General features: G+C 29.6%; 1 protein-coding gene across 1 annotated transcript in view; it reads left to right on the forward strand.

Moving 5' to 3' along the window:
- The window catches only part of LOC126738321 (ATP-binding cassette sub-family G member 1), a 103,314-nt gene that overhangs the window by 41,222 nt on the left and 48,884 nt on the right, over positions 1 to 13,208 (forward strand). Inside the window, exon 2 of the mRNA XM_050443590.1 lies at positions 3,434 to 3,551. Coding sequence (XP_050299547.1) covers positions 3,434 to 3,551 — 118 coding nt within the window. The remainder of the gene's footprint in view (positions 1 to 3,433; positions 3,552 to 13,208) is intronic.

Genomic DNA, 13,208 nt, shown 5'->3' on the forward strand with positions numbered 1-13,208 from the left:
AAGAATTTTTTTCGATTTTCCAGGAAGTATAGCTCATTTTCCCTTCCTTACAGGTACTTCAAGTTCCTACTTTTACATAATTACATTTTTATTTTCTAGGCATTTGAAGTCCATTTTCTAGGCAAAACTCAATTTTCATCATTTCAGGCATTTAAAGTTGATTTTTTCAGACAGTCAATGAATTTTTTTCAATTTTCCAGGTTGTAGAACAAATTTTTTCTTCCTAACAAGCATTTTAGGTTAATTTTTTTGGACAATAAAATAATGTTATTTTCATTTTCCAGGCATCTGTAGACCATTTTTCAGGCAGTAAAATGTAATTTTCCTCATTTCAGGCATTTAAAGTTAATTTTTTCAGACTCTTCAGAACTTCTAAGACTTGGTGCTTTAGAATGTAAAGTGTACGGCAATCGAAGGTCGGTAAATGATTTGTTGCTAGTACGTACAACTGACATTTAAAAAATTTCTGATTTTAACCTAACGTCTAAGCTTAAGAATGGACTTCATATATGGAGTTGAGTTGGACCATGGGACCCATTGGAGCGACTTATTGGGTAGCGTAATAACAGTCTTTAGAAGATCCAAGCATAGAAGCACATATTATTTATGATTTAAACAATCACTAGTGACTGCAAATAAAATTAGCTTAATTAATTATATAATAGATGAAAACAAACTTAAATTCTAAACTACTCGGATATTTTAAGATTGATAAAAAAAATTGCTTCTTAAGAAACAACTGATATAATGGTCTTATCATTTCAAAAATAATAAGGTTAAATGTCAGCATGTCTCCTTGATATTATAATCATTATAAAGTGGTCAATGTCCCTAAAAACCTCGACTTTTAACAGACTAAAAAAATATATACATTTTGCAAATCGATATTTTATGATATAAATTATTTAACGACAACTAGTTTACAAAATAAAAATTTACTAGTGAGCTGCGAATTACATTAGTATATGTATAATACTATACCAATAATAATAATAATAATAAAGTATCACAATAAATATGAATTTTAAAAGAGAATATCAAACTGGAAAAAAGGCGAAGATGCAATATTAGTTTAAGGCTTCTTAAAAAAACATAACATTGAGTTTTCATCATTCCTAGAAGTAGAAAATGACAATGTAAAATTTAGAGGGACAAAACACTATGATATCGACCTAAAAATAAAAGAAAAAATAAATAATAACTGACAATTATAACTTTTAAAACTTAAAAATGTGTAGGAAATACTGTTTATGATGACCTAAAAATCTTTAAAATCAAAATAAATATAGCTGAAAATACTGACCATCTGATGCAGCAGAAATTTATTTATTTATTTATTTATTTAAAATTCTTCATTACAAAGGTTCAACAATGAACATAGCATGCGTCAATTTCAAGCCTTACCTAAATGTATACACTAAAGTCATTAATAATTAAAAGTTAAATAGAGACATACATATACTAACAATACTTAATAAAACGAACTTACAAAAGAAGACTTAAAGGCTAAAACACCATAGACTAGGGACTAAACTTGCACAGATTTTCAATTTTTTAGGTTCAAACGGTAATAGTCATTATGACAGTATAAATGATTATCTAAAAGGAGTTGTTTTATTTTTGATTTGAGCTGGTTTATACCGTCAATTGTTCTTATGCAGTTTGGTAATTTATTAAACGCTTTAGACGCTATGAAAATCGCACTCTTTTCAAATAGAGCCGTATTATGGTGCAAAATATTGAGATCTTGGTGATATCTTGTAGGCCTACCCATATTAAAGTCTGCGTTCCTTGTAAAGTAATGACAGTATATTTTTGCAAAAACGAAACGTTTATAGATGTATAACGAATATACTGTCATTATACGGTGTTTTTTAAACAAAGGTGCAGCACGGTCTAAACATCCAGCTCCATCTAGCGTTCTGATCATGCGTTTTTGTAGGACAAGTAAACGCTCCAGCTCAGAAGAAGCTCCCCAGTTGATGATACCATAAGAAAGTCGGCTTTGAACGTGGGCATGAATAAAGAGTCGAAAACATTCTCACACAACCGTGCTTACTATACGTGTTAGATTACTTACAACAAAACATGACGTTGCCAAGTTTTTCGCTATGTGATCGATGTGGGTGTCCTAAGTTAGCCTGCTATCGATATGTAAACCTAGAAATTTAGTGAAGTTTTCATTTTTTATTGATTGGCTATCAGTTTTTACGAGGGCACTTTGAGGGTTTTTAATAGTCGAACGGTTATTTTTAAAGTGCATAACAACAGACTTCTCGGCGTTTAATAGTAAACCATTTTGCTTGCACCAGTTTGAGAAGTTCATAGAAACCTCATTGCAGCTTGCAACTGCATCGATGTATGTCTGATTGCGGACTATCATTGAGGTGTTATCTGCAAATTAACAAATATGCGAATCCTGGTTATTTATGTTATTAGAAATATCGTTACAAAATATAAGAAAAAGAAGTGGAGACAGAATTAACTCCAGATTTAACATCAAGTGTTGAGGACTTAAAAGGATGGTTTTCCATTTCCTTTAGTTTGTTAGTGATTTGAACGTATTGTTTTCTGTCAGAAATATAAGAAATTAGCCAGTCTAATGGTGGCCCATAAATGCCGTAGGCTCCCAGCTTTAATCCCTTTAAATCTGCAGAAATCCACGTTATAAGGACTTTTTTAAAAATGTGACGTAGCTTGTATCTTGCTATAAAGCTTTTCTCGAGCTCTTCGTACTTTCGATAAAAATCAAAAACAAAAAAAAATAATAATATACGAAAGGAAGCAACAAAACACTATGTTCTGCAACACCAATTTAATACGTACTCGATACCAGTTTTTAGTACGTAATCATTGGGCATTATCAGATGAAGAAACACAGATATAAAAGACCTAAATCGGATAAATAGAACAATTCCTACAAAACACCAAATTCAAGCCTCATCCTAGATCCAGTATAGAAAGTCATTATACCGAGACAACAAGGTAAAAGAGAAATTACTGACAGTACTGAATTTGGTCAAAAATAAATAAGGGCAGAAAAAAATTATACACTTCCTCATCTGAGTGAGCCAATAAGTAAAGACGAAAAACCAAATAACAAAACGGTCATAACATACAAATTTACGCAATGCTCCCGTAAGACATCGAGAATAATAAGTCCAAAGACATTTAAAAAAAAAATAATTTTATATTTTGGCATAAAAACTAAATAAAAAAAAGTTGACTGGCAGCCTTGCCATTATCACCCATTATTTTTTGATAAATATTAAAACTTGTAAACTTAGATTACTTGATATATTTACGTGAAAAAGGCATATTTTTCTACTCGCTCATAATGGCTGTTAATAACTTCGTTTTCATAAATAAGAGAAACTATTAAATATTTATTGAATATTATATTACTTAATGTAAATACAATATTTTTTTGCAGGATACAAGAAAATTATCAAGGGTGTCACAGGACATTTTAAATCTGGAGAACTGGCAGCCATTATGGGGCCTTCTGGAGCCGGAAAAACGTCATTATTAAACGTATTAACTGGTTATCAGTAAGTATCATTTCATGCCTATCAAATTAAATCAAATACATTTTTTCTCATCACAATGATTACAAACCATACATCTTAATATAACAGAATATAATTTAACCGCTTCATAGCTCTGTAAAAGCTACATAATTATGTAGAGAAACCCAAACTAAGTGTAATTCTAATTATAACATAATATTAGGCCAAAATGTCTGTCAGACACATGAGTCCTTCAAGCAACAAGACCATGATATTAATTATTATCTTAAATTAACATATAGAAACACACATACGGCGCACCATTTAGCCAGTTAAATATTTTAAATTAAGTTAAGTTTTAAATATTTAATTAATGCAACAATAAAAAAAAGTAAAAGAGAAAAAAATCATCAGTTAGTAGTTAAATAGACAAAGCTTTTACTTCGTTGAAAATATTGTTCCACATTTTTGTTGCATTAAAGCGACTTTTGAAAATTTGGTAAACGATGTTGAGGTATTAAATAATCCTCAATGAGGCGAGTTTGATAAAGATGATTCTTGGATATAAATAGTTGATATTAATAAGGTGGCATTTACCAAAATAGAATTAGTATTTAAATAGGTTAAGGTAAATAATAAGGTAAGTTATATGTTGTCGGTATGATTATTACAAGAAATATGCATACAAGTATTTTACAATTTTTGAATGGATTTGAACGTTTTATTATTTAGAACCATGATAAGTAACGCCACCAGAACAAGCATGTCAAATACTTCTTTAAATGATATAACTTCATATCCTTTAATTTATAATATGCCAGACCGAGATTTTTTATGTGCATCAAATGTAAGGCAGCCGCTTATTATTAAGTATTATGTTAATTACTAATATTTGCTATTTGATTTTTATTTTCTCCAATCAAAAAATGCACATGACTGTGTAGCATTAAATTTTAGGTGGTTTCTTTGTGCATAAATATTAATATTATTAAACTCAGAATTGGTTCTAATTTGAAAATTTTCTATTTGATTATAATTAATATTAGAAATATAAAGTCGCGAGTAATATGCAAATTGTAGCAGAAAAAAACAAAACAAAGTACCGTTTTTTCCATATCGGCGATAGACAATGAGAAAAACAGTGCTCCTAAGATCGAACTATACACGAGACTTCAGTTACTGGTAGGTCGCTGAATTTAATTTTGTTTGGTCCACTATTAAGAAGAACATACTGAGTACGTTTAACTAAATATAGTTTAAAAAAATTATAATAAATAAAAACAGTTCAATTTGACATTTCACAAGATTTTGTGCCATAACGTGTTAAATATTTTGCTGAAATCCAATAAATAAAGGCAGGTAATTTCTTTATTTTCTAGGTTAAATCTTACGTCATTTACCAAGTTGATCAGTCATGTACTAGTACAAAAGTTCTTTCTAAAATCGGTAAAGGATACAATTATGTTAAATATATATGCTGTTCCAAGTTTTTTAAAATACTGGTAGATCTAAGATCTTAAAGCTCTATTAAATGAGATATTTTTGGTAGGTGAAGTATAATAAGTCTTTAAAATTGGATATTCTTTCTCCAGTTTACAATTATTATTATGGAAAATCAAACTTACTGTTGCTAATTGACAAATCATCTTCCATTCTATTTATAGAAAATTTCCTTTTTCCATCCTGAAATTCTTAAAAAATACAACCGGTATTAGTATCCTAAGTTAAATTTAATTTAAGAGCATTTTTCAATTTTTTTTTTGCCAATCAACTTTTTTAGGAAATTGATTTAATGTAAGAATTTTCTTTATAGGATATAGCATACTTTATAAAAATTCGTAGTTCTCGATACTTTTTTAATTTAACATCAGTTTTATGTTGTAAACATTTGCGATAAGCCTTGTCTCTAATTTTTGTAAGCAGTATAGTATAAGACGTGATCCCTGGTGTAAATGGTCTTATTTGAATTATTTTTCACGTTAAGGGGGCATCTTTATTAATTAAAAACATGAATTATTAAAGATTTTAATTTAATATTTACATTCGCATTGCAATAAATAAGATTCCGTTTTAATGCAAGAGCATTCCTCTTAAATGCATTCTTAATTATACCATTGTAATCTCTGAAAGATATAAATTTTGTATGTGGTTTACCTGATTCTATCCGAAAACCTGCGTAAAACTTATACCGAACGTATGGTGTCAACATTAATTATTTTAAATGGAACACTCTGTATATCATGACATTTTGCAATTCTACGATATTATCTTAATACTTTCTGTATAGCATACCATATGCCTAAAGTCAGCGGTTTGTCAAATTTGACGTTATAGACTAATGCAACATACGATATTAAAAATTAAATATGCAATAGTTATTGCAACTAATATTCAATTTGTTGTCTATTTACTTCAATGCAGCTTCATTTTTATACTCGGTAAATAAAAAAACTATAAATTAGTCTAAGTTATAAACTAGACTAATAAATTAGTCTAGTTTCTTGGCGACTTCTTTACTTTGAATCACCAACATTAGTTGGTCTATATACATAAATTTTGGACTTCAAAGAGACACATGAGAAAAAATCTAATTAGGTTATATTCGGTGACCTTGGAGCCACTCAATTGGTCCTCTTCGTCCAATCTGTCAGTTAGGAAAAATTTTATCAAGAAATTGTCAAACGGCGATGGCAAAGTGAGAAGTTGCCCCGTCTTGTTGAAACTATATCTCGTTACTGGGCACGTCAGCCTCTTGGTGTTCTGGGAATACAACACTTAAACAGGGGTAAGGTTAACCTATAGAAAGTACATGTAGCGCTCTTGTTGTGTACACACCCGGTCTCCAAAGCCAATCAACATGAGTATTTCAATTCGTTCTTTCTCAGATAAATGCATTTTATTAAAAATTCTGCGTGAAATGACAATAATTATGACAATTATACTCACAAATGCATGACAAACCGTTCAAGTAGGTTCGAAATTTGGAAACTGTTTGAAAATAATAAGGTCTACTTACTTTCTACGGAAATCACAAAAAAAAATTTTTACGTCATAATTTTCACTTAATACACCCTGTAGCCAAAAATTTAATTGCAAAGAATGCATCGAATCAAATGGACAATAAATTCAACATTAGTTGCAATAAAATTAGAATAAATTAAGAAAAATTGAATTACATATGTTTCGTTAGTCTGTTACGTCATATTTGACAAATCATTGACTTTAGGCATATGGTTTGCTACACAAAAAGTATTTAGAATATATCATAGAATTGTATAACGTCATAATATACAGTGTGTTGTATGTAAAAAAAGTAATCTTGACTCCATAGTTTCTACTTGAGGTGGCCCTATATAGAAATTATTTATTTAAAAAAATGCGCAAGTGATAATACTAATAAGTAAATATATACACCTCTCCCTCCGCCTTAATTTACGTTTTATCTTTACGTATAAATTGGTAGCATAAATGATTATTCATCATAAAAAGGATTCAGCCAAGTTTCTGTTTCTCCCCTTTAAATTGCCTTCAACTTTACATTTTATCCACATATACCACTTCAAATTTATTATTTTGACCATAGTAACAAAATTCATCGAAACTCGTTAAGTGAGCGTAACTTTAAAGATGTGCAAATGTGAATAAATTAAGTTAACAAAATGCATTAATAAAATAGGTGGGTGTCTAGTTTAAAAACTATCCTATAATTCTTAAGAACTTGACCTATAAAAAATCTAATATATTAGTTAATAATTTTTATACTTTATTACTTTTTTAGTGAATAAAAAATACTAATAATCGAGATTTGCTATTAAAAAAATCGTCTCGCAGCCAGCGTCGACATACTGAGACGGCAACAGGCCTTGGATTTGTTGGAGATGGTTTTTTGCACCGAAATGATGGCAATATTGGATTTTTCAATATTCACACCAATCTTGCTGATAGTATTCGTAACCTCCTAGTAAATATTATGATTGTTCCCCTTCGGGATCTCATAAAGAAGGACAATTTATTGATTAGCGGCCATGTTAATTTTTGATGTAGCAGACTTTGTTTGGGATATCTTGTTCTTTAGCTCATCCGAAGACTTCCAGCCTCGAAAATCTCTTGGAGAGCTCCGTTAAATCACGACTTATTTTTGAATAAAGTTGAAGTCGTAGATGTCTGATTTTCAAGATCTTCTCTAAGCATCTTCAAATCTTCTCCAAATTTAGCCGCCGTTTTATTCATGTTCTCATTTAACTTTTGTACATCGTTCGCTTTCTGCGCTGAATCTACCGTTTTCAGAACGTCTCATCTTTATTAGGCACTAAACATTCTTTTAAATAAGTTTAATGGATTATTTTGACTTAAATTATTTACTGTATTTTAAAAAAGTCTCCGAGCCTCATTATGATTCACGAATGCGGTCTTTCCTCAAAAAGTGTAGTGAATAAAAGTGTTCCAAATAAAAATTTAAGATTTCTTCCAGATCTACATTAAGGAGATACATTTGTTGTATATACAGGAAGCATCACAACAGTAGTAGAGACCAAAGTGGTATTTTTTTAAATGGAGTGATATACTCTTTATGCATTTTCCGATTCTGTGAAAAATTTTTAACACAACTTCATGCAATAAAACTTGAACAGATTAAAAGATACAATGATTTAAAAAATTATCATAAAAAAACATGAAAATCAGATAGTAGCAGAAATAAGAAGTTATGCTAATGCTTATTTACATTAAATATGGTTTCAATAAGATGGCGCTGATTTTTCCAAATCGTTGGATTGGCAGAAGAGGTGAAATTAAATGGCCAGCAAGAAGCCCCGATCCTATACTCCTAGACTACTTTCTCTTGCGGCTTTTAAAAATTAAAGTTGATGTGACAAAGCCGGAAAATAATAACGTATTACAAGACAGAATTAGAGCAAAATATGAATTGAGAACTCCCGATATGTTAGAAAACGCAACAAATGCTTTTTACAATAATTTGGCACATTGTAGAACCTTTCAAGGATGTCATTTTTAATATATAAATAAATATGTTTATTGTTTAAATATTTTTTTATCGTTTTTTTATGCGTTATATTAGTATTTGTTTATTTTATTTACATTAAATCTTACATTATAATTTTTTTAACCATATATTTAGTCACTAGTCTTCTCTCTTAAGAAATCGATTTATTTATACTAAGTTGATAATATCTGGAAATCTGTAATAACTTCACACAAAATTTAGTATTTGGAATTTTGTCCGATCAAAGAATATAGAAGGCGCTGTCTCTACAATTAATATAAGTCAATTTAATATAAACCAAACTAACAGACTGCAGAAACTTCAGAATCGGGGCATGAGGGTGATATTAAATGCACACCGCCTTACACCAATATCCTTTATGCTCAACACTCTAAATTGGTTTTCTGTTGAGAGAAGGTTTTGCTTTCTTTCTATGATTTTTATATATAGGATTGTAAATAATTTAGCCCCACCTTATTTTAAACAGTTCATTACTTTTAATAGAAATGTCCATGATTACCCTACAAGAAATAGTGATGATATTTTTATTCCAATAGCAAATTTCAGAAGTACCATGAATTCTTTGTTTTTTAAGGGTTTTCAAAAATATAATAGTCTTCCTCAAGAAATAAAGGAATCACAGTCTCTTGATCGGTTTAAAACTATTCTAAAGAATTATATAAATAATATAAATTAGTTTGAATAATATAAATTAATTTGGAAATTGGCGAATTAGGGCAATAAACTAATGTGGTTGGTGGAAATTCATTTATTTGTTTGTTTTTCTTTCAAGAGGGTGAAATTGTGCTTATTATTATTTTTTGTTTATTTTCTTTTTTTTTGTTGTTACCTAGTTGAGTTACTTATTTAGCATAGTTTTGTTTTTATGTATATTAGATGTACCTACTTAATAAAGATATATTTCATTCATTTCAATCTTTCATAATTTATGAGGCCACATTTTTTTTGTGTCCGAGTATTTTTAGGCCTTGAATGAAAAAAAATTGTTTTTATCTTTTTTACATAAAAAGGATATACATTGAAGTCGCTATTTTTAAGTATTATCTGTCAAGAACACTGGTTACATTTTACAAAATGACTTCCTCTTGGTAAATAATCTCTTAAGACAAATTAATTGGAAATATTACGTATGAAAACTAAGTTAATCTTTACTTTTATTATTTAAAATTAAAATAAATTGGAAGAAAAAAAAAGTTTTGCAGGAAAACCATATCTACTGTGTTATTTTTATATTATTAAATAAATTAATAGGTATTCAAATTGGTTTCCATTTAACTTAATACCACTAATTTTAATGGAGGTTGGTATTCTTCCACCAATACTACTAAAGATCCAAGCTTCAGGTTGTCCTGAATGCGCTTTCATTTGCGCGGGTATGAATACTGCTCAGTTATTTCTTTGACCAGCGATTCCAAAACTGTTAATATAATTGCGGCAATCTTTTGTAGAGTGATAAATGTGTTGACTTAGTCTTCAAAAAACAACCTTCTGATCTGCTATAAAGAGACTGACCTATTAGGAAATGGAATGGGGTTAAAGGATCATAGTCTTTTACCTGGTTAGAAAAAGGTGTTTAAGGCCTAGAATTAAGGGCTTGCTTCAATTTGTACTAGAAATGTGTTAAAAAAATGTAAAGAGGTTTCATCGAATGCGTGTCTTGAGTGGAATATTGTACCTTTTAGAGCTGCCTTCTATAAGCTTCCCATATGTGCGGAGCACTATGGGAAGGTACAAAATGCCAGTTGATAGCAAATAGAAATTATATAGCTTGAAAAAAAATTGTTGGCACCTACAAAATGTAATCCATTATAAGAATATAAAATGAGGACTTCCTTAAACTATTTTAAAGCTTTATTATTAAATATCCATATTGGACTACGACATCTGATAAGAAAGTTAATTTCTATCTTTCTAATAAACACGAAAATACAAAAACTAGACCTGGCTAGTCTTTATAATCTTAGACTTATCAGGTTGAACAAATTAGTGACTACTAAGACAAATGTAAAATTATTCCAAGGTGTCAGTCAAGATTTACAAAGCAGTTTAGCATAACGACAGGTTTGGTCAAAATCCTTAACGACATTGAACATAATAAGGAGGTTAAGTCATCAACACTTCTTACAATCCTAGACTTTGGTAAAGCATACTTGCGAAACTGTAGTACTATAAGTTTTCTCAACCCGCAATACTTTTTTTCAAATTTCTTGCTTAACACGAACCAATAACAAAAGACATTCCACAAGGATCAATAGTATCGATCAATAAACTTTTTTATTTTCGATTTATGTAGCAGGCATTTTGCAACCTTATATGGCAATTGACCGGGAAGATAGGAAACAATATAACGTGAAAATAAATCAAAATTTAAATAGAATATTAAATTATGGTAATAATTTTAACGTCAATGCAAAACGCATGTTAGGAAAATCCCAGGCAATTTTCATAAATCAAAACAAGCAATGGAGCACCTGCAAAATATCTTAATTAAAATGAATGAACCCATTTCTTTCAAATCATAAGCAAAAAACCTGAACATAATTATTGAAGAAAGAACAAAGTTCGAAACATAAATCAACAACAAATTATCTTAGAAAGCTAACTAGAGCAGCTTACTATCGCCTAAAATATGTATATACAAAACATATGATTGAGATTTTTTTTAACATTCCCAATAGACATCGTATAACTCCACATCTAAATAATAACAAAATTTTAGCAATAGATAATGAAAAACTGCCTTGTCTATGAGATAATCAAAATTGAGAGACCGGAGTATTTGCATGACTGGCAATGCGGCTACTACACATTGCTCATACGACAAACTTTCAAAAATCATTTACATACAGGGCGTCTAAGATCTGGATTGACCTTTCAAATATAATAAAATATTTTACATTAAATAGTTTTAAAAGGTATGTGAAATTAATACTCCTGCAGGCTCAGATATAGTCATTAGTCCTTGGTTTCTCTTCTCTTTATTTTTACCAATATAAATGTACGCATTCGCTTTGTTATTAAAAATACGTACAATAAGTCAATATTATTAGAAACTGTTTCCTTTGCTGCCCTTTATTTTCTTTTAAATAATTATTATGGGAAAATTATGTATTACTGATATTGACTTTAAGCGCACACTCGTGCCAATCTGTTGCTGTAATAATTTATTTAGTTTGATGATTTTTTTGTTTCTTTATTAATTAACTTAAGGCTGACGGTTTTCACTCAGGGCTTCTTTTGTCAGTAGCTGAAGCATATCGGTTATTGAAAATCGCGAAACAGGCTTTTTTTACTAAGATTGGATGTCATTTATAATATATATTAGCTTTCCTCCATGGTTAAATCTAGAATTATCTCAATACGAACAGCATGCATGACAAAACACACAAATATACATAAGACATACGTTAATAACTTAACTTAGACGTAAATTTACCTTCTTTAACATAAATTGAACCTGCGTAGTCCACGTCAGAAGAAGGTAAAAGGAAGACTTAGAGTTACCCGTGAACCTGGTAATGAACCCATTAAAAATGCCTTTGATTCGAATTAACACGGAAATATAATATACAAGAATTGTTTACTCTTTTTATTGCGTCTTTTTATTTAATAGGCCAAAATTTAGGACGTATAAGTGTTGGGTGCCCACATAAAAATATTCTAAATGAGCGTTAAAAACAATTAAATCAGTTAATCTGTTTATAGGGTAACATTATTTGATGTAAAGTATTCTTAAAATTGTATCTAAATCCCAAAAAGGATTTAAACTTTAAATGTCGCTGTCGCGACTAAGAGACCTTGACTTTTAGATCCTTAATTTCTTTCTTAAATACTTCATGCTGTGCCAAATGAATTAAATGAAACAATGGCTAATTTAACTCCTTTTTTATTAAGCTATTAGCAGTAACTTTAATTTTATTCCTAGTTCGATTCTTAAAACGACAAATATATGTTCATCATCATATATAACTTGTAGCTTGTCACATTATGTAATTTGAAAGAGAAATACTAGAGTATCGTTCAAGGATTTGACAATCTCCTTCTACTTTTTTATTTTTATTTGAAAAAATGCTTGTAAATTTTAATGTTATCGCATCGTAAATTAAGTTTAATTTTGTTTCAAATAGAGAATCGAAATCAAGTAAATATTTATTTTTGGGATTGCCGATATCTGCGTATTATTATGTAACAACTCCGGTCTATTAAATCAAATGTAACTTTTTGATAAATTTCGGGGTCCCAATCCTCGCGATATAATATCAGCTGTATTTTCGTCACTTCTTACATGTTTCCAATTTTTAGATCAGATATTTCCATAATTGCTGCTATTCTGTTTGCTACAAACGTTTTTAGTTTAGACGGTTCGAGCTTCAACCATGGCTATAAGCAGAATCCGTGAAATAAGTAGTTTTAGGAATATAAATATCAAAAATTTCTTTACCTTGGTAAACAAACTCAGCTAAAAGATAAGTAAATAACAGCTCTAATTGCTAACTTAATTATTTTTTAATTATTTTTTCGTAGGACTTTTCGGCTATTAAGAAATCCTAAATAATTACAAAATCCAAATGGTCCTATGAAATTCAGACAACAAAAAATTTTAATTTATTTTAATTTTCTCTGAACATTTAATTTCTTCCATGAATCCTCAAAAACGATGTTGTACATTTAAAGAC

This window comes from Anthonomus grandis, chromosome 7 (genome assembly GCF_022605725.1).
Source record: "Anthonomus grandis grandis chromosome 7, icAntGran1.3, whole genome shotgun sequence".
Classification (NCBI taxonomy): domain Eukaryota; kingdom Metazoa; phylum Arthropoda; class Insecta; order Coleoptera; family Curculionidae; genus Anthonomus; species Anthonomus grandis.